Source organism: Lasiodiplodia theobromae, assembly GCF_012971845.1.
Source record: "Lasiodiplodia theobromae strain AM2As chromosome Unknown scaffold_67, whole genome shotgun sequence".
In the NCBI taxonomy this organism is placed as follows: domain Eukaryota; kingdom Fungi; phylum Ascomycota; class Dothideomycetes; order Botryosphaeriales; family Botryosphaeriaceae; genus Lasiodiplodia; species Lasiodiplodia theobromae.
In genome coordinates, this window is record NW_023336549.1 from 101832 (window position 1) to 119991 (window position 18160).

Sequence of the window (18160 nt, forward strand, 5' to 3'; positions counted from 1 at the left end):
TTTTAGGAAAAAAGGGCTGGCTTAGCAACAAGCTCGGATGGTGACGGGGCAGGCGTGATTGTGCGACTCCACAGCACATGCGCGGCGGCATGTTGCTGCTGCAGTGTCGAAACCCGGTCCAATGTCTTCACGCGCGGAGCGCGTGATGTGCTGCAAGTCGTCGTCGCGCGCTGAATTGGGGTATTCTGTCCCACCGGTTCTGGCTGGCCACACCGCTCACCTAAGCGCCGTTAAGGACATGGGGTCGCTCCCATTGGGCTGGCACGCCTGTCTCTTACGGGCCGCCGAGCGTAGGACAACTCAGCAACACATGCAGCCTCGTTGCAACGGTCGAGCGTGCAGGTTCACGGGCCGGCGGGTTGCTCGAGCCAATGGTTCGACGCGCTGCGAAATTCTCCTCCAATGGAGCTGGTGCCTGGCCGCGGTGGAGTTGGCTGCGGCACGGGAGGGGATCGAGACAAGCGCGGCGGGCGCTCACGCGGCTAAGGCCGGGGCGATCTCGCAGCCATCCCGCGACGCTGCTGATTGCCGGCCGCCGTTGTGACTAAGGAATTGGGACCACCGGCGGCGCGGCGGGGCCAACGGCTGCGGCGTCGACGCGGCGTCTAGCATGCGACTCAGAGCTGCTAGACGATACGTGGGAGCCCCTGGGGGTGCGAAGCTTCTCCGGTCGCAAGTCGGCTGCGCCGCGGCCTGGCCATCCCACGCGCGGTGGCTTCGTGCAGATGTGGTGTTGAGCGCAACGTGGTAAAGCAAGGTGTTCCCTGGAGTACGATACCTAGCTGCAGCCGGCCGCCGGGCTTTCCTGGACTGCTGACGGCGGGGTGGAAGTTGAACTGGCGGCGTGGCCGGGCGGCGTAGCGGTAAATTGCGTGTCTGCAGCGAGAACAGCCTTTGGTTTAAGCGAATGCGAGGCGAGAGCTTCGCATGCGTGACTTGTGGTGGGCTTCGTCCCAAAGCCCAGGGACGGCCCGGCTGCGAAGGCGAACCTCCCGCCTCCGCTCCGTTACTTGTACTGCTCCTGCGCCGACAGATGTCGTATGCACGCCCTCTTGCCCGCTCGCTGCCATCGCCGCAAGGGCACCAACCCCGTCCGCCGCCGACCGAAACTGCTGCCGCTCCCGCCCTACCCCGGTCGAGCAAATCGCGACGACGACCGCCCGTGCATCGAATCCCTGCCTCTCCACTATTATCCTTCGTCGTCTCTGAAGGGCCCCAGGTCGTTCGCCCGCATTCTCTCCTCTTCCCTTCTCCTCCCAGGCGCTGTCGGCCGTACCACTCGCCATTGACTTGACCAAGTCCACCCATAACCCCGTCTCTCGTCCGCCACATCCGCCATCTCCTGTCCTTACCTCACGCGAGCCTTTGCTCTGCAGCCGAGGGCGTACCCGCAACGTCGATCCCCCTCGCGCGCACTGCCGTAAATACCGCAACGTCCATATCGTACCATGTCCGACTCTGAGAAGTGCTTCACCTTCCTCCGCGACAACATCCCTGCATGGCTGGAGGACCTACAGCGCATTGCGACCAAGATCGAGGAGAAGCAGGATGAGGTTGCCAAGGTCCCCGTCGTCCAGAAGATAGTCAAGAAGACCGGGTCCACCGAGACGCTCAAGGAAGGGAAAGAGGCCCTTCTTGAGCAGGACGGCACCGACGCCGCCCCGCCTGCTCCGGAGGAGCCGCACATCCCCAACCAGGCCGAGAGACAAGCCCTGGCCAATGCCAATCGCAAGCGCAAGCCCGCCTCCGTCTTGTCCAAGACGTCTGGCCCGACCAAGTACCGGACCCGGAGCATGATTGTCGTCTACTACGATGCAGAGGTGCAGAAGGCTTTTGAAACGTTGGTGCGGAACATTGGAACGGGCCGGAACATGCTGAGGAAGGGCAAGATGGCCGCGCGCATGGAGGCCATGTCCGCCGAGACCGAGGACGATGACGACCAGAACAGCGATGACTTCGACCCCGTCCTTGCCAAGCTGCAGTTCCGACCACGCGCCGGTCTGGGAGCTTTCCGCACGACCCGGGGCATGGGTCCGGGTGGCTTTGGCAGTGACGGCGGCTCCGAGGGATTTGATACTGCGGACAAGGCATTGGAGAACGCCCAAAGCCTCTGTGAACGTGGTGCACACCAATCGCTCCGGGATGGGGATTGCCGGACCGAGCTCGAAGGCGCCAGAAAGAGCTTCGAGGAAGTGATCAAGGTCGCGGAAGCCGAAATCGAGAAGCAGAAGGAGAAGGCGGAGAAGGCTGCCGAAAAGGCAAGGCAACGTGAAGAGCAACGTCGATCGCAAAACAAACCCGACTTAATGGACACCGACTCGAAGCTCATGCCTGCTGCAGCACCAGTGCCGCTCAGCAGCGGTATGAACGGAGACTTGAAGACCGACACGATCGAGGTCGACGACAACCCATCTGACGACGATGAGGAGTTTGTGATGCCAACACTACCTCGAAATATCCGTCTCACCTCGCGTGGTTAGATGCCATTGCCAAACGAAATCTCCCTTTGCGCTCTTATCCCCATTCTTGATCATAAACTTTTCGGGAGCCTAGGCGTCCGTCAAACTGTCCATAACCCTTAAGCGTTCCAGCGGATCAATTGCTCTTTTTTTCCTCGTCCATATTCGCAAGATATCCACCTGACCTCCCATGGTTGAAAAGCCTACTATTATTATTCCTGCTATGGGCGGCGTTCTCTCTATCCCTTCACAAGGGCGAATGAAAAGCCCTTTTCAATTTACAGACGTTCTCTTTTTTCCTGTTGAAATGCAACAATGGAGAGTTTTAGGGCTGTCCGAAAATGGAAAGTCAAGCTATGGTGTATCCTGGCTGTAACGAGTGATACGCTCTCCGATCGGAGTTTGATGCTGTAGGTCTTCTCACGGTTCTCTCTCTCTCCCTCTCTCTCTTACTACGACTATGTAGCTATAATTCTCTCATTGTCTCTACAATCGAACGGATTTCAGCTGTCTTGACGTCAGTAGAGAACTGAAGAATTGTGAGAACATGTGCGTCATAGTGTTCATGCATTAAAGTAATGCTGGCACATAATGGCTTCGATCTCCTTTTGAAAAATCACCGAATCCCCTGGAATTTGCGAGGTGCTGCGCATAAAGCAGCTCACAGCAAACGACATGCATAATAATCTCCGATCTTCATGCAATCATCGGGTAATCCACGGCATATCGCACTTTTGATAGGTTTCGGGTATCAGTAACCGCTGTGATAATGCTTTAATATATTCCTCCGCTGGTGCAGAGTATGTATGTGGAAATGGTATGGGTTACAGGATGATGTGAATATCGCTCTCGAAACAAAGTTTGCTCACGGCCGGGGTATCTGTAAACACGAAACGCGAGGAAGGAAAAAATAGAAATTGACGTGCATTGCACATTCAGAATAATGAAATATTTTTAGTGAAGAGGATAAGTATGGACCTGATTGTCCTTGTGAGCGGCTGGGCTCCACGGATTGATATTGCATCCCCCAGAACGGTTTGTTTTGGATGTGATTGGGAAGTCTATGTGGAGCGCGTAGCGGACCAGTAAGGCAGCCGGCATGTCCCGCATGACCTCCCATAATGCTGCAGGTGCTGAGCCTATCTGTTGGCCTATCGTGATCTACTCCCTAGGCCAAAAATAGAAGCTCACGCATCTCCAGCATCGTCTGGCGCTGCGGGGAATGTGACATGGCAATTTTTTGAATGTCTTGTCTCCAGTAGTTGATGCAGAGTCTATTCTCCCAGTTGTGGTGGTTACTGATTAGGGTTTTCCTGAATCAAGGATCTTCGTTGTATGATTGGGTCGCAGTCGCATGGATCCTCAACTTCTCCGTTCGACATTCGGGGAAATTCTCAGGGCGCGAAGACTCGAGGGTTTGAGGACTCGAAGGTACTTCTTCGAAGGTACTTCTCGCAGCGGGGTGCAAGATGTGTACGTACCCGCATGAGTATGCCGCAACTTGCTGGAGTAGGATTTATCTTTCTTTCCTTCTTTTCCTCTTTCAAATCAGGCGTCTCTCGGAATGCCCACTTTCCAATCTTCTGGGCAATCTCAGAGCATCTTCCAAGCTCAAGGGTGCAACGACATCTTGCTCCTCATCTCTGTCGGCGAACTTGATGTCCTCGACCCTTTGCGTCGCCGGGCTCATTCTCCTGACCTTGCCTTCTTTCGGCGAGCCACCGCTACCAACGCCCTTCCACCCATGGGCCCAGCCGTCAACGCCCTCAACATTGCCGTCCTCCAGGGCGTCGGGGCCGTTGCTCAGCTGCCGCTTTCTCGCCTTGCTGAGTCGATCGAGGGCAGTTTTGAAGTCGTCGAGGACGATGGTGTCGGTCAGACACTTGAAGACAAAGGCAAGCTTCCAGAAGGGATTTATTCCGTCAGGCAGGGCGTGGGCATTGAAGACGCGGGTGACGGCGAGAATATCGACGATGATGAAGAGGATGGAAAGGAGCATGGAAGCGAGCAGCACGCCGAAGCGCGGCGAGATGCGCACGATGTGCCAGACGGACAGGTCGTAGCGCGTGTGGATATTGTAGATCAGGTTGATCGTCGTGAAGATCCACCATGGGTCACTGCGGGGTCGCGTCATAGCGCCTTGGTCAGCCGGTGTCGTCTAGTGTTGACATCACTCGAACTTACCGGAACAAGGCTTCCCACGGGCGGGTCTTGAGGAAAATCCGGTTAATGTTGTTGAAGAAGGCGAAGTTGGCATAGATCTCGAGGACCCAGTAGCCAAGGGCGATGACGACAGTGGTGATATAGAAGATGGAGACCTTGCGGGAGAGGAAGGGCTTGTTCTTCAGCCAGGCGATGATGTTATGCAGGCACCAGGATGCGTTGAGGAAGATGGCCGTGGACGAGAGATACCAGCCATAGTATGGCTCGTGGGCGAAGATAAAGGTGCCGTGAAACATGCCCATTATGAGCTGGTCGATGTTAGCGATGCTGCACGCTTTCCGCATCGGGAATGACCAACCTCGATGAGAATGAGCTTGTGCAGGAGCACGCCACGGCGCATGTTGGCGATGGTGATGCAGGTCATGATGACCAAACTGCCGACCCTGGGCAAGGCGTGAGTGGTCTGGCAGCGCTTTGGGAAGGTGAGAACGTACATGTAGCCCTGAGCCCATGCCTCGAGGACCAGACCATCGGGATTTGTTGGTCGCCCGACCATGGGCTCGTCGGCAGCGCGAGAAGCGAGTGAAGCGGCAGGAGCCATGGTGCAGAGGGGGGTAGAGGACGGATGGTGACTACATGTTCAGTGGAGTGAGGTAGCTGAGAGAAGCTGGGCTGAGGCGGACAAATGTACCGCGCGTCAGCCGGAGCATGCACCCCAACGGCAACGGAAAGCAAAGTAGGTACGGAGGGCGCAGACCGGGTTGGCGGATGTTATGAGCACGACAAGGACCAGGCGGGCCAGCCTTGCCCAGCGCCTCCTCCACACACACGGCGCGAATGAGCGGCGCGGAGGCGGGCTGGGCAACAGTCACAAGCAACTAGCAGCCGCCCCAACACGTCCATCGCTGCCTCCGGGGTCGCACTGCTGGCAGCTAGAGAGAAGTGGCGCGGGCTGGCAAAGCGGCAGTCATGGACGCGAGTGGTGCTGATCTGCTCAGGACTGCCGGGCTCGGGAATCGAGAACGCGAGTGCGAGCTTGCAAGGCCCCGCCCTCGTCCAAGATTCGCCCGTCCTCGGCCCTTTGCTTCCTCTGCTGCGCCCTCGCCTGATCTCATGGATTGTGCTCTGCGGCGCCCCGGGGAATTGATCCCGTTCGGAATGGCGCCTAAGCCACAGGCGACGGCAAGTCCCACAGACTATTGCTGTCTCTTGTTGTAGAGGCCGGTGCCTGGCTCGCTTGGACAAATGCACAGCACGTGTCGATGTGGGCCGGGGGGAAATGCAGGTGCTGGTGCGTTTGCGGGGTAGTGGGTGTCGGTGCGTTGCGGCTTGCTCAGCCGTCGTCCCGATCGAAAGGGAACAATGGACTGCGTGGTGTTGCGCAGCCGTCGGCCGAGTGAGGCAGCACAGGCAGGATTCGAGCAACATGGCTGAGTGCATCCTGCTGCTCGCGGCTGTTTTTTCGGCCTGATGAGTCACTCAAAATACTGACATCTGGACAGCTGTGGTGAGCCCCGCCTCCCTTTGCTTCTCTGCGTGTGCCCCGCACTTGATCAACAAGCGTCTCAGCCTCCTGAAGTAGCTTGCACCGGCGTCCCTTCGGCGCGCCTTCAAGGGAAAAAAAAATTAAAAGAAGCCATGCTCCCGCGGATCCTGCCACATCACTGAGAGATTGGTGCCGCCAGCATATCAAATCACAAAGCAATAAAGAGGCAGGTGACTCGGAAAGGAGAGTCGGCGGGTAAAATTGAAATCTCAACGTCGCATGCCAAGCTGAGGGCTGCGCTAAACAGATGCTGTTTGGGTCTCGCTATAATATGTCGCAACCACCTCAGCATTTTGCATCTATTCGCGCAGATGGCGCGGGAAACGTCGTAGGTAGAATTGCTCAATGCGATTGGCGACAGCAGCCTGTTTGACTGGCCCCCACCGGCTGCTGGGCCCGCCAGCCCCGAGCCACAACGATAAGAAATGAGACGCGCTGTGCAGCATCTAGGTGAGAGATTGCCAAGACTATGGTTTCCAAACGGGCAATCTCGAGCCACGGTAGCGAAGAAAGGGGCGCTGACTGGACGTCATTATTCAAACAAGATTCCGCCTGCGCAGGAATGCTGCCATAAGAGCGCCTCGTACTGTGCTGCGCCCGACCAACCACGTCCCAGCTCCACTCGCTCGAATCTCCACCACAACGCGCCTTACCACCGTGCCCAGTCTGAAACGCTGGACAGGCCAAGTCTAAAACATACTCCACTGTCATTGATAACGAACCTTTGCCACTGCCGCTCTGAGATTTCTATTCTTGTCCCTGCCCTGCCCGCCCAAAGGAGAGCTACACCACTCCTCCGCCGAGCCGAGCTTGCATCACCCGACGCCTTCTTACCTTCTCCGCACCTCCACCTCCCGCCTCAACTCTCACCACCACACACCACCACAACCACCATGCCAACCATGCGCTCTCAGCGCCGCCTAAAGATCTTTTCCATAGCCGTGCTCCTCGTCGTCCTCACAACCCTCTACCTAACCTCCGCCGCACGCCACACCCGCGACTCAGCCTTCTACACGCGCACCCAGAGCGCTCTCAGCGATCGCGAGCGCTCCGCCAATGCTATTGTTGAGCCCAATCTCGCCACCGACGACGATGTCAGCAAGCGCCTAAAGGCCGCAGAGGACAAAGCCAAGAAGAGCGCCAACAACAAGGGCAACCGCATCCAGGAAGTCGTCGCCGCCGGCGACGCAGAGAAGGAGAAGGACAGGGTCAGCGGCAAGACCAGCCAACAGAACGCGAGGGTCGAAAAGGACACCAAGGTTGGCGAGCACGATGAAGTCACCGGAGAGAGGAGCGTCGCTGGCCGTGTCATCATGAAGGATAGCAATAAGGCGTCCGACAGCGTTGACGGCGTCGCCAAGGTGGGCAATGTCGGCGATAGCGTCAAGGCCGCCGCCTCTTCCAAGGCCACCAGCGGCTCTGACGCCGACGAAGAGACGCAGGAGGAGCACGAGGCCGAGCTTGAGATCAACGACATTCTCAAGAAGAGTCCTAGTAAGCTATTCCCCGTGCTCAGCCACATAAATCTACATGTCTAACACTTCGCTCTAGTCATCATCTTCTCCAAGTCGTATTGCCGCTTCTCTGCAAAGGCCAAGAGGATTCTGCTCGAGGACTACTCCATCACTCCGGCGCCGTACGTCGTCGAACTTGACCAGCACCCGCTCGGCTCCGCGATCCAAGCTCAGCTCAAGAAGTCCACTGGCCGCTCAACCGTGCCTAACGTGCTCATCAATGGTAGAAGCATTGGCGGTGGCGACGATATCGAGGCTCTACACCTTAATGGCAAGATTGAGGAGACGGTCCGCAGCATGGGCGGCAAGCGCATAACTGAGGCAAGGCGCGCCGCTGCGGCTGCCGCAGACAAAGAAAGTCTGAAGAGGAAGAGGGTCAAGCGCACTCTGATTGCCTAACTCTTTCTCACCGTCTCAACACCAAGACCACCGAGTCTAGTTTGTCGTATGATTTTTCCCGGCCACATACACGGTTATCTCGCCCCGGTTGACGGCTCCTGAGTCTAATGCACCGGAAAGTTTGGACAACTTCCATTGGACTTGCTGAATAGCATGTGCTGGAGCAAAACCTGCAGTGCTGTATGAGATAGCCTAACACCCACGCCCACACATTACGCCTTGCTGAATACCGGTCTGTCTCAATCGTGTACACGTCATATTTCGAACCGAAACATCACTTTTCCTTTCATTGTTATTTCACCAGCTCCTCACATACCACGGCAAAGGGCAAAGAGCAGGATAGCGGGGTCGGCGTTCACTAATGACTGATCAACATCAGATCGGGGATTTTCATTGGATCTTTCTTGTTTTGCATTGACCCTGGATGATGGCTACGGTTCTGAAACGCGGAAGTAATTTGGATCGCTGGACAGGCTTCTGGAGTAAGAATGAATGGATTGGAGCGGCGTGGTAATGGCATGATATCGGGTGGGCAAAGGCACGCATCAAAAATGACAATGGGGATCCGGGGGGCGACGGGCTTAATGATACCCTGGATGTACATACGTACAGCTAAAGGCAACTGTTCACGATAAACCTAATCTTCAATGACGAACTGATTCTCATCAATGGTCTCGTTTGTGCTTCTCTTCGGTGATGTTCTTCCAATTCACTCGTCCTGCATTAATTAGTTTAATCAACCGCCAAAGAACTAGGAGACGATGGGCGCAAAATAAGCACTACCTGCGCCCCAATGCCTTGCCTGACCGCCCACCTGACCATCCGATCTTCCGCTATCCATCCCCGTCTCAGCTTACCCTACTCCTGAGAGCAAGATGCGCCCCGTGCGTTTTCCCCCAAATCTCTGCCCTATCAGCACATCTTGTCCTCCAGTTGTGAAACGCCATGGGCGATGGGCCACGCAATGGCCCTTTCCCCTCCCCCGGCCCAACGGTTTTCGTCTCACCAGCGTCCTCATAATCATCATCACCATTCCGCTGTTCGTCCTCCTGTAAAATGCGGACAGATTGTCACCCATCAAATTGGACCCCCGGGGGGCCAAGAGGATGAGGATCAGCAATGGCGCGCGAGTCCGAGGGTAAGGCGTACCGCCCGGCACCTTGAAGCACACAGGTGAGCTGTCACCACGTAAAAAAAAAAAGAGCAAGTACGAGGAATGACATGCTCCAGTAAGCACGGGTAGAGAAGGAGAGAGACAGAGACATACATAGTACAAGCATGAGAAGCTCCCTTTTCCCTCTTCCCATACTCCTCCCTGCTCTACGCACGTCAACCTGTCCTTTCTCATCCCGCCTCTTCTTTCCCACCCGCTGTCAGCAAGCAGTAGTAGCAGCAGCAGCATGCAGTTCCGCCAGCCACATTTTCCCGCCCCGTCGGCTCCTGATCAGCACAGCATGCAATCAGCGAGAATCGGAGAGCCCACGTTTCATATGCACGTCCACGCGCATGCACGCACGCACGCATCACATATGCACGTGTGCATGTAGCACATGATGCCCCAGTCAAAGCTCTCTTCCTGTATGGCTAACTCGAAAGAAAAAAAAATCACCGGCCGTCACGCATGCGCGGATGTGCAATGCCCCCTTCCGCGCTCCCAAGCCTTGAGGTCTGCGTTTCCGGTGAGCGTGGAAGTTTGCGTGTGTGATTGCTGCCAAATTCTGGTGGCGGCGGCGACGAACATTGGGTTCATGCAATGCATGCGTGCAAGATAGGAATGTGTTCGTATGTACATGCAATACAATGAGGTTGGGATCGGAGCAGGGATCGAGGAAGCGGAGGGATCGAAGGACATTTTGCTAGTGATGACGTGGGCTGAGAAAATTGACGACTTTCCCCCTTTGATACCTCCGTTGTCGTTTTATTCTCCTTTAGTAAATGGGATGGGGCCGACATTGGACTGTACAGAGCCCTCTCGCAGCCGATGGCTAGCGCGAAGAATAGCAGGGCTCTAGAAAATAGCGTAACTATGCCCCAGCTCTGTCTTAGAAAAACAACATATGTGGGTAGCTGAAGCTATCATCCGGACGTATATGTAGAATTTTTAACTCCACATTCTCGTCCGGACGATAGCTTCAGCTACCCATGACATGAGCAAAAAACAATTCCACGCTAGCCATCGGCTGCCAGAGGGCTCTGTATATCCCAAATCATTGAAGAGTGAGTGGTGGTTGATTTGTAGCGCCTCACTTTGAACGTGTTACAAAGAGAAAATAGATAGGTTTTCTCCGGGAGACATTGTCGTATCAGAAAGGAGTAGATATCTTGTATATAATTGGTATCATCCCATACTGCAGCATGCTCTTCTTCCCTACCTCTTTGTTTCTCTTCAACTCCGAGAAAGAGACATGAGATGAAATCAAAGAGAAATAAAACGACAATGAGAAGCGGAGAGTCGAGGGGGTTTATCTATGCATTCGTTACCTTCCTTTCCCTCGCCCAAGCCCAAGTTCGACAGACGCCAAATAATTTTTATGGACTGATGAATCCAGTGGTTTTTCCCTACCAAACCCCGCTTCCTAGCTCTGTTGAAATGATCTTGCCAGGAACATGGAAAGAGAACGAAATAAGAAAATGAAAAATGACGCGTTATTGATACCACTCATCCTCGTTGTACAGATTCATCGAGCCATACCCACCATTCATTACGGTTCCACTAATACCGGTTGCATCCGCTCCAGTTACTGCACCACCATTCACAGCATACGATGTTTGAACCACACTCTCCGCTGCTGTGGTTGATGAGACTGGCTGTTGTTGTTGCTGCTGCTGCTGCCTTGCGCTATTCGCAGCAGTAGTCGTAGCGATCGGACTGCGATTCAGATACGCCATTTCCTCGGCACTCATGCCCCAATTGTCGAAGCCGACGGCCAGTTGGCTCTGGTCGCGTAGCCACCAATTGTCCTGGCTCTCGCGCAGCAGCGCGTCGACGCCCCCGAAAAGGTCCGATGGCGAGCCGCCCAACGAGACGGCCGCGGAGCCCGCTGTGTTGATGGGAGTGCTGGGGTTGGTGAGTTGCTGTTGCGATGTCTGGCGCGGGTACTGAAGCTCTGCCGCAGTCTGCGGGGGTCCGGTATGGGAGCGGTTGTCGGATCCACGACGGCCCATTGTTGCGGCGGCGGCGTAGCTGGCGGCGTTTGCAGGAACCGTGGGTATTTTAGTGGCAGGAATGGCGGCGGTGTAGCCGTAGGTTTGGACAAGAGGAGGGAGTGAGCCTGGTGGTGGCTGTGCCGCATGCGGTAGCGCGGCTGTACCTTTCGGGGAGAGCGTGTCGCCATGGTAGGAGCCGAATTTTGAGTCGGTGCGAGCGAGGACTGTGGCGGCTTCTTCAGGAAGCTCAACCTGCCATTTCCGGGCGAGAATGGAGAGGATGCTTAAGGTGCGGCGGGCACAGAGCCAGCCTTCAGCAATTTCTTCTAAGTGCTTGACACCGTGAATGATATCTCGGCGGGCATTTTTGTCGGGAAGGTTCAGGAGGTGGATCGTGCAAGCAGAGTGAGCAATGTAGACGGCGACATTGCATATTTGCCGTAAACCATGCGACCGTTTATACAGCCTCAAAAGCTTTGATATTGATTGCGCTGCTTGTGTGCATAGTTTCCGCGGAGAGACATTTGGCGGTAATGGCGAGGTTGTTTTGTCATATTTCAGGAAGGGTCGGAAGAGATGGATGTAGAGGAGTTGAAAGAACATGCTAGGCAAGAGTTAGCATTTAAGACAGAATAGTTGAAAAGTATAGCCTTGGGGTAACAGAACACGAGGTGCTCCAGCGCGCAGGGAAGTGGAACGGCCACCGATAGTTATTGGCTGCTCCAGTTCCGAGCTTCCGAAATTGGATAGTATTCCAACCTCGTTATACAGTGCGTACGCAACCTCAGGATCTGCTGGCGTTGCACCACACACTTGGCTCTCGTTTGAAGGGCACTTACTGCATCACAAGCATTGACGGCAAGCCGCCTTCCCGCGGCTCAAACTCTTTAGGAAGATCTCTCCTCCAAGCCTCCAGTCGCTGGTGCAGCTCACTCAATTTCTTGAGTTCTAGTTGCTTCCCTTTTGATTTGTCCATATCAATGGGGTTGTAGAATGAGTTCATCAGATCATTGCTGATCTCGCACAGCAGGGAAATCTGCCGGGCCACTGCGCGCGTCCGCGCTGGTTGGGCATTGGCCTGGCTAAAACCGGAATCGCTGTATGCGCACCACGTTTCGGCGTCTTCGTTCGGGAATACCTCAAACTTCGGGACCGTGATAATGCTAGTAGGAAGTTGGGGCAAACGTCCCAGATAATTTGACCAACACCTGAACGTCGTCAGTCACACGTTCTTGAGGCACTGCATTGCGTGCGTGAACAGACTTGTTCGAAAGCAAAACTCACTTGTCGAACAGGAAGCACCCCCAGAACGTAATGCGGCGTGCATCTTCCTCACCCTCGTCCAAGGCGCCTTGAGCAGACGAGAGACCTCCAGAGTCGAGATTCAAGCCCAAGTCACATGCCATCCGGAAACTCATGCCGCTGTAAACCCAGCCCTTTGCCTCACGGCCGCAGCCAGCTTCCCGAACTGACATGAGTGCTAGGGCTTGGACGGTGGTCATCCTCGGTTTCTCGTGCTCGTCGTTCTCCATTATCAAACGCTTGGCCTCCTTGAAGAAGTGATCGCCAGCAGAGGCCGAATCATCACGGCTGGCACGAGCACCTGGTAGTGAAGTGAAGTGGCAACCCAGTGCAAGCATAGCGTTGACCAGTAGGGGCGTGCAGTATTTCCTACCATTCTCACCCGGGGGGTTTCCGAGTAGGAAATCACGGTAGAACAAGTTCTTGGGCAGAGTGGTGAAGAAGGCGTAGTGCCAGACAAAATACATGTTGATCAGGTGGGTGATCAGCTCCGGGTCTTTGGTCACGGTAGTCCAGGACGTGATGGGATCCTCCAGTTGGGCGTATTGGTCTTGTTCGGCGACAGCCGTGAAGTCGTTGTCGCCGTCACCGCCTTGGCCCAAGTGAATCAAGTTGGAGGTGCCTCCGATGTAACGCTGTGAGCCGTCTTCGAGGCGCAGCTGGCCCATCTTTCCCGACAGCTGTGTCTCGAACGTTGGAGCGCCCTGCGGAGCGTCGGTCTCGAAAGGCGTTATCTCTTCTGAGTCATCTTCCATGCCCTGTTCCTTGAGGAGGATCTGCTCGGCGACGGCGTCGAGGCTCTCACAGGTGCGTATCTGGCTGACCAGGCTGGGGACCTCATCTTCGGGCCAGTTGAGGATGGCATGGATCAGGGTCTCGAGGGTCGAGTTCTTGGTCTTGAGCTGGTCGATGTCCTTCTTGTAGACGCCCTTGCGGCGGTGGTCGGAGCCCGGGTCGTAGACGCATTCGGTGTTGTAGACGGAGGCGCAGGCGGCGCAGGCGGGGGTGTTGCCGTCGCACTGGACAATGGTCAGCGGTTGGCGTTGGGCGTGGGCTGGCGGCGTGCCTTTGACTTGCGGCGACGGCAGGCAATGCAGGCGGTGCTCACGCAGCGGCGCTTGACTTGGTCGTCGTGCGCATCCTTCCGCTTGTTCCTGGCGCGCGCCTTCGCAGGGCCGGCCTTCGCATGCGAGGGTTGCTGGCCCTCAGACTGGGCAACACTCAGGCCGGAATCCATTGGTGCGCATTGCGCGCTGGCGAGGGCGTGGTTGCGGCGGGGATGGGCGCCGTCGGCGGGCGCGGCGGTGGTCCGACAGTGGGGATTCAGCCAGGTACAAGGGCTGCTGCGGGATGCGTGCAGTGGCGAGACGCAGGGTGCGATTCCAGGGCCTTGAGAGGAGCTGCCGGCATGGCTATAGCGCGAGGAAACGGTGGAGTTTTGTCAGCAATGGCCGGCAGCATCCAGAAGGCCCAAATTCGGGGCCTCAGTCGCGATATCGGGCCCCGCCCACTCAGCTGTTATCTATAACAAATCACCCGCCACGCCCACAACACACTCCCCCAGAATCGTGCCCCAGAACCACGCCTGCGTGCATCTCCCGGCGCTCCGGCTGCTAGCGGCGCGCCCTGGGCACCGCGTATTTCAACCTCCGCGCTCGTTGTAGCAAATCCCACCCCGCATCAAGCCACACCATGGTCTCCATTTTTGGGCGCAGAATCGACGCCGTGTAGCGCCACGTTCCGCCAAGCAAGCCTATCGGCCTGGCAAGAGGGGTTGCACCCGGATCGCTGCTTTTGTCCTTCCCCCGCTCTGTTGCCTTGTTTTTTGAAATATGTCATTCCGGCGGAGTTGAAGCTATCGTCCGGACGCAAATGTCCAATTTTTTAATGAACATCTGCGTCCGGACATTAGCTTCAAATACCCAGAGATGCATCAATTAAGCGTTGGGCTGCGCCTGTCTGTGTAAATGCGCGTATTCTCTCTCGTCATTAAAGGGCCGTGCAATTTTGAATGCTCGAGCAGGTTTCCAATTTGCATGTTTCCAAACGCTCAGACGCCTCAACTACCTATGAATATTTCCTCGAAAAAGAAGCCTTCAAGGCTGTAAGAGGCTGTGTATGCCTGCCCCCATATATGAATATATCATGCTGATCTTTCAGGACCCCCTGAGATTTTTGGAACCCGTCCCCCAGACTCGTAAAAGAAAGCATTTTTGTGTCAAAACCAGAGCTCGCTCGTCAAATGTCACCCTGAAGATTCTCGCTTTCAGTCCTCATCACCCTCATCCTCACTGTCTGCATCGTATTGCGGCAGCGTCTCCTTGTCTTCCACAATAATGAACTCCCGGCCCTGGTTATCTTCTCTGACCGGACCGAACAGGCGCATCATTTCAGAAACCGAGAGACTGCAAAGTACGTCAGACTCATTCTCATAGTTCAATGGAGTGGGTGATATTGCACTTACTTTTCACGCTGTGGGCCACTGTCGCCCATCACGCGGTCAATCTCCTCCTGCTTTTTATCCTGCATTGCGATCAACTTCTCGTCGATGCTGTTGGCGACGGCGAAACGGGTCATAGACGTCTCCTCAGTTTGCCCGATGCGGAAGACGCGGCAGAAGGCCTGCTGCTCGATAGCCGAGTTCCACCAAGGGTCGATCGAGATAACATGCTTGGCGGCGGTGAGGTTGAGACCTAAGCCGCCGCATTTGAGACTTGCTAGCAGGATAGAGGCGTTGCCGTTCTTGAACGAATCGAGCGCCTTGTCGCGCGCGGCAATCGTCATCTTGCCCGTGTATTCGAGGAAGTTCCATTCCTCCATCTGGCAGATCTTCTTCATGATCTGGATCATCGAGATGAACTGCGTGTAAACCAGGATCTTTGCCTCCGGATCCTGCTGCAGCCAGTTGAGGATCTGGGCCTTGACTGCGATCGTCTTGGCCGACGGGAGCACTGTTCCGTTCTTCTCGATCCATGTCCGCGTAACACTCTCCTCGTCATTCCTGTCCTTTCCCTTTCTCTTCTTGTTCTTCTTCTTGCGCCACCTTTCTACCGGCGGCTCATCCTCTGCATTGATATCTGCCTCGTCGATATCCGACACGATGGAGTCGAGGTCAAATTCATCGCACGGATGCGACCAGATATACTCAACTGAGCATTTCAGGCAGAGAGCATGCGGCTCACCTTTAGCAGCCGACTCATGCTGCTGCATCTCCAGGCACTCTTCGCAGTAGATGTGGTAGCAAGAGGTGACGTAGGGCTGATCAGGCGGCATATTACACACAACGCAGAGGGTACGCTTCTTAAGGTCCTCCCACTCTTTGCCCTCGCGTAGATCCTGTAGGTACCTGTTAAAGTTGAACTTCTTTCCATGCGCCCGTCCGAGGCTGATCCCCTCGTCAGGCACATCGTCAAGGAATCCGTAATTGTCGTCGTTTTCGTCGACCTGTGCGTCTGGCGGCGGCTTCGAGAGCATTCTGCGTAGCTCAATAATCTGAGCGCGTCTGGTTTCGTCGCCATCGAGCTCCATTTCGGCCAATTTACGAATCTTTTCGTGGTCTTCGCGCTCGAGCAGGTCCTTCATCACAACCTCGACAAGCAGCAGGTTGCCCGTCATCTGTCGCAGCCGGAGCAGCATTACCAGTACGTTGCGGTAGTTGCGCTGCAGCGTGTTGTCCTGAGCGAAACTGTTGACCCGCGTAACCATGCGCTTGCGCACGATCTCGTAGATGGCCCGCTCAAGGTCGTTGAACTTCACCCAATGAATGCGGTCGCTCGCCTTAGGCAGCTTCACGATCGGCGCCCCAAACATTGTGTCTTTGTGGGTGCGTCGTATCATGAAGCGGTTGACCATAATGCTCAGCCTCTCCATCGGTTCGTCGTCGGCTTTGCTGTAGTAGTTGACCTTGAACACACGGAAGGTTCCCGTGTATGGAACCTGGAGGAACTTGAAGTAGGGGTAGAGCTCGAGCGCCGAGTTCAGAATGGGAGTGCCTTTTTCTCGTTAGTGCGAACAAATCGGGGGACGTGAAGCTATCATCCGGATGGATATGTCCGAATTAAGTGATGACATACCAGAAAGAGCCCACCGGTACTTTGATTTCAACGCTCTGCACGCCAGAGATGTCGCCGAGCGGTAGTTCTTGATCGCTTGCGCCTCATCGAGCACCACTCGTCTCCACTGAACGCTGTGCAGATGCCCTTTGTGTTGCTCAAAGTACTCTTTCCACCACGCGTTTTTCTCCTCGCTCGTTTGGAGCTCTATCGGAACTTCCGCCTTCGGGTAGCTGTTCCGAACTTCGTAGTACGTGGTAAGGACTATGTCGAACTTGCTTATAGTTTCGACGGGATCATGAGTCTCGGGTCGGGAGCCAGCTTTCCATTCGAGAATCGAGAGTCGCTGTTTGCGATCCACATGTTTCTTCAGTTCGTCGTGCCACTGCGTGACGAGCGTTGCAGGGAGGACGATGAGAGTGGTTATTGGTTCTCCAGGCTCCGGCTTCCTCGGGCGATCGTTGATGATATTTGCAATCATCTCAAGAGTCTTACCAAGACCCATTGCCTAGAGCAAATTAATTAGCGTAAGCATGCAAGGCAAATGTGGTGAGAGATGCTCTTACATCAGCGCAAAGGCCACCGTGAGGCTTTTCTGCAGCACCCTCTCTCTCTCGCATGAAGCCGGCACCGATAAGCTGATGGTTCTGCAATGAAGACACCATGCCAGTTATCTTCCACCCACCAGCTCCGTTCGGGCGTGCACCACGACGAGAAAACTTCTGGCTTGCCTTTAACAGTTCATTCCTATCAGTGAGGGCCTTCTTTCTTTGACTTTGGGGAACCGACGCGATCAGTTTCTTCAAAGCTTCCGTTTTGCGGGTATCTGTGATCTCTGGCAGGGCTGGTGCGTTCTGGTTGGCCGCCGCATCGCGGAAGACGTTCGAGTGCATCAGCGAATCCAGAGCGCGAGCGCCATTGGTAGAAGCCTCCGCCTGTGGCGATTGCGCCCTTGCGTTCTTCTTTCCTTTCCTCGAGCCTTCTCCCTTCTTGGCCCGCTTCCTAGTGGTGGATTTGGATCTCTTCCGCCTCTTTCTTTTTCCCTCGACTTCTTCGCTGCTATCCCCCTCATCCCTGTCCACCGAGGCCGAGGAAGGGCCCTCGCCGACGTCGAGGAAGTCGTCCTCGTCATCATCGTCCCGTCCCGGCCAAGCGCCGGTACTCTTGCGGCGGCGAGAAGTAAAACGGGGGACGAATAAAGAGTCTTCTTCTGGATCGTCCTGAGGAGCGCCGAAGTCCTCATCAACATCCATATCTCCCTCTGCTTCGTAGAGCGCGTCAGCGGCCTCCTGCTTCTTTCTAGCATCCTCTTCATTCTGAAGCCGCAGGAACGTGATGTCGTCCTCAATGGTGCTGATTCCGTTTGCTTTTTTACCTTCGTACTCAGCCCTTGCCAGTTCGAACGGCGTTAGTACTGGAGCCGAATGCTGCTGCTGCTCCTCTGGTGTAGCAACGGACGGGCCTGGGATGCCATTATGAGATGGACCTGGGGTCGGCGGAGCACCGTAGATGGGACCGTAGTCGTTGTTGTTGTTGTTGTTGTTGTTGTTGTTGTTGTTGTTGTTGTTGTTGTTGTTG

At 55.4% G+C, this 18160-nt stretch overlaps 5 protein-coding genes across 5 annotated transcripts; 2 read left to right on the plus strand and 3 right to left on the minus strand.

Moving 5' to 3' along the window:
* Nucleotides 1-1448: 1448 nt before the first annotated feature.
* Nucleotides 1449-2480, plus strand: LTHEOB_12588 (uncharacterized protein; the record flags this gene model as incomplete). The annotated part of the gene is made up of 1 exon (XM_035509471.1): nucleotides 1449-2480. One exon carries the CDS (start codon nucleotides 1449-1451, stop codon nucleotides 2478-2480), a length of 1032 nt encoding a protein of 343 aa, XP_035364484.1.
* Nucleotides 2481-4002: 1522 nt separating this feature from the next.
* On the minus strand, nucleotides 4003-5223 carry LTHEOB_12589 (uncharacterized protein; the record flags this gene model as incomplete). The annotated part of the gene is made up of 4 exons (XM_035509472.1): nucleotides 4003-4576; nucleotides 4644-4930; nucleotides 4981-5065; nucleotides 5117-5223. The coding sequence occupies 4 exons, from the start codon at nucleotides 5221-5223 to the stop codon at nucleotides 4003-4005; spliced, it is 1053 nt and encodes a 350-aa protein (XP_035364485.1).
* Nucleotides 5224-7061: 1838 nt separating this feature from the next.
* LTHEOB_12590 (Glutaredoxin domain-containing protein) lies at nucleotides 7062-8081 on the plus strand (the record flags this gene model as incomplete). Its single annotated transcript, XM_035509474.1, has 2 exons — nucleotides 7062-7662; nucleotides 7720-8081. 2 exons carry the CDS (start codon nucleotides 7062-7064, stop codon nucleotides 8079-8081), a joined length of 963 nt encoding a protein of 320 aa, XP_035364486.1.
* A 2646-nt stretch (nucleotides 8082-10727) lies between these two features.
* On the minus strand, nucleotides 10728-13767 carry LTHEOB_12591 (uncharacterized protein; the record flags this gene model as incomplete). Its single annotated transcript, XM_035509475.1, has 4 exons — nucleotides 10728-11832; nucleotides 12068-12436; nucleotides 12513-13549; nucleotides 13639-13767. The coding sequence occupies 4 exons, from the start codon at nucleotides 13765-13767 to the stop codon at nucleotides 10728-10730; spliced, it is 2640 nt and encodes an 879-aa protein (XP_035364487.1).
* Nucleotides 13768-14796: 1029 nt separating this feature from the next.
* On the minus strand, nucleotides 14797-18160 carry LTHEOB_12592 (DNA repair protein; the record flags this gene model as incomplete). Its single annotated transcript, XM_035509476.1, has 4 exons — nucleotides 14797-14935; nucleotides 14995-16522; nucleotides 16604-17090; nucleotides 17149-18160. Coding segments are annotated over 4 exons (3166 nt in total), but the record flags the coding sequence as incomplete, so codon positions are not given.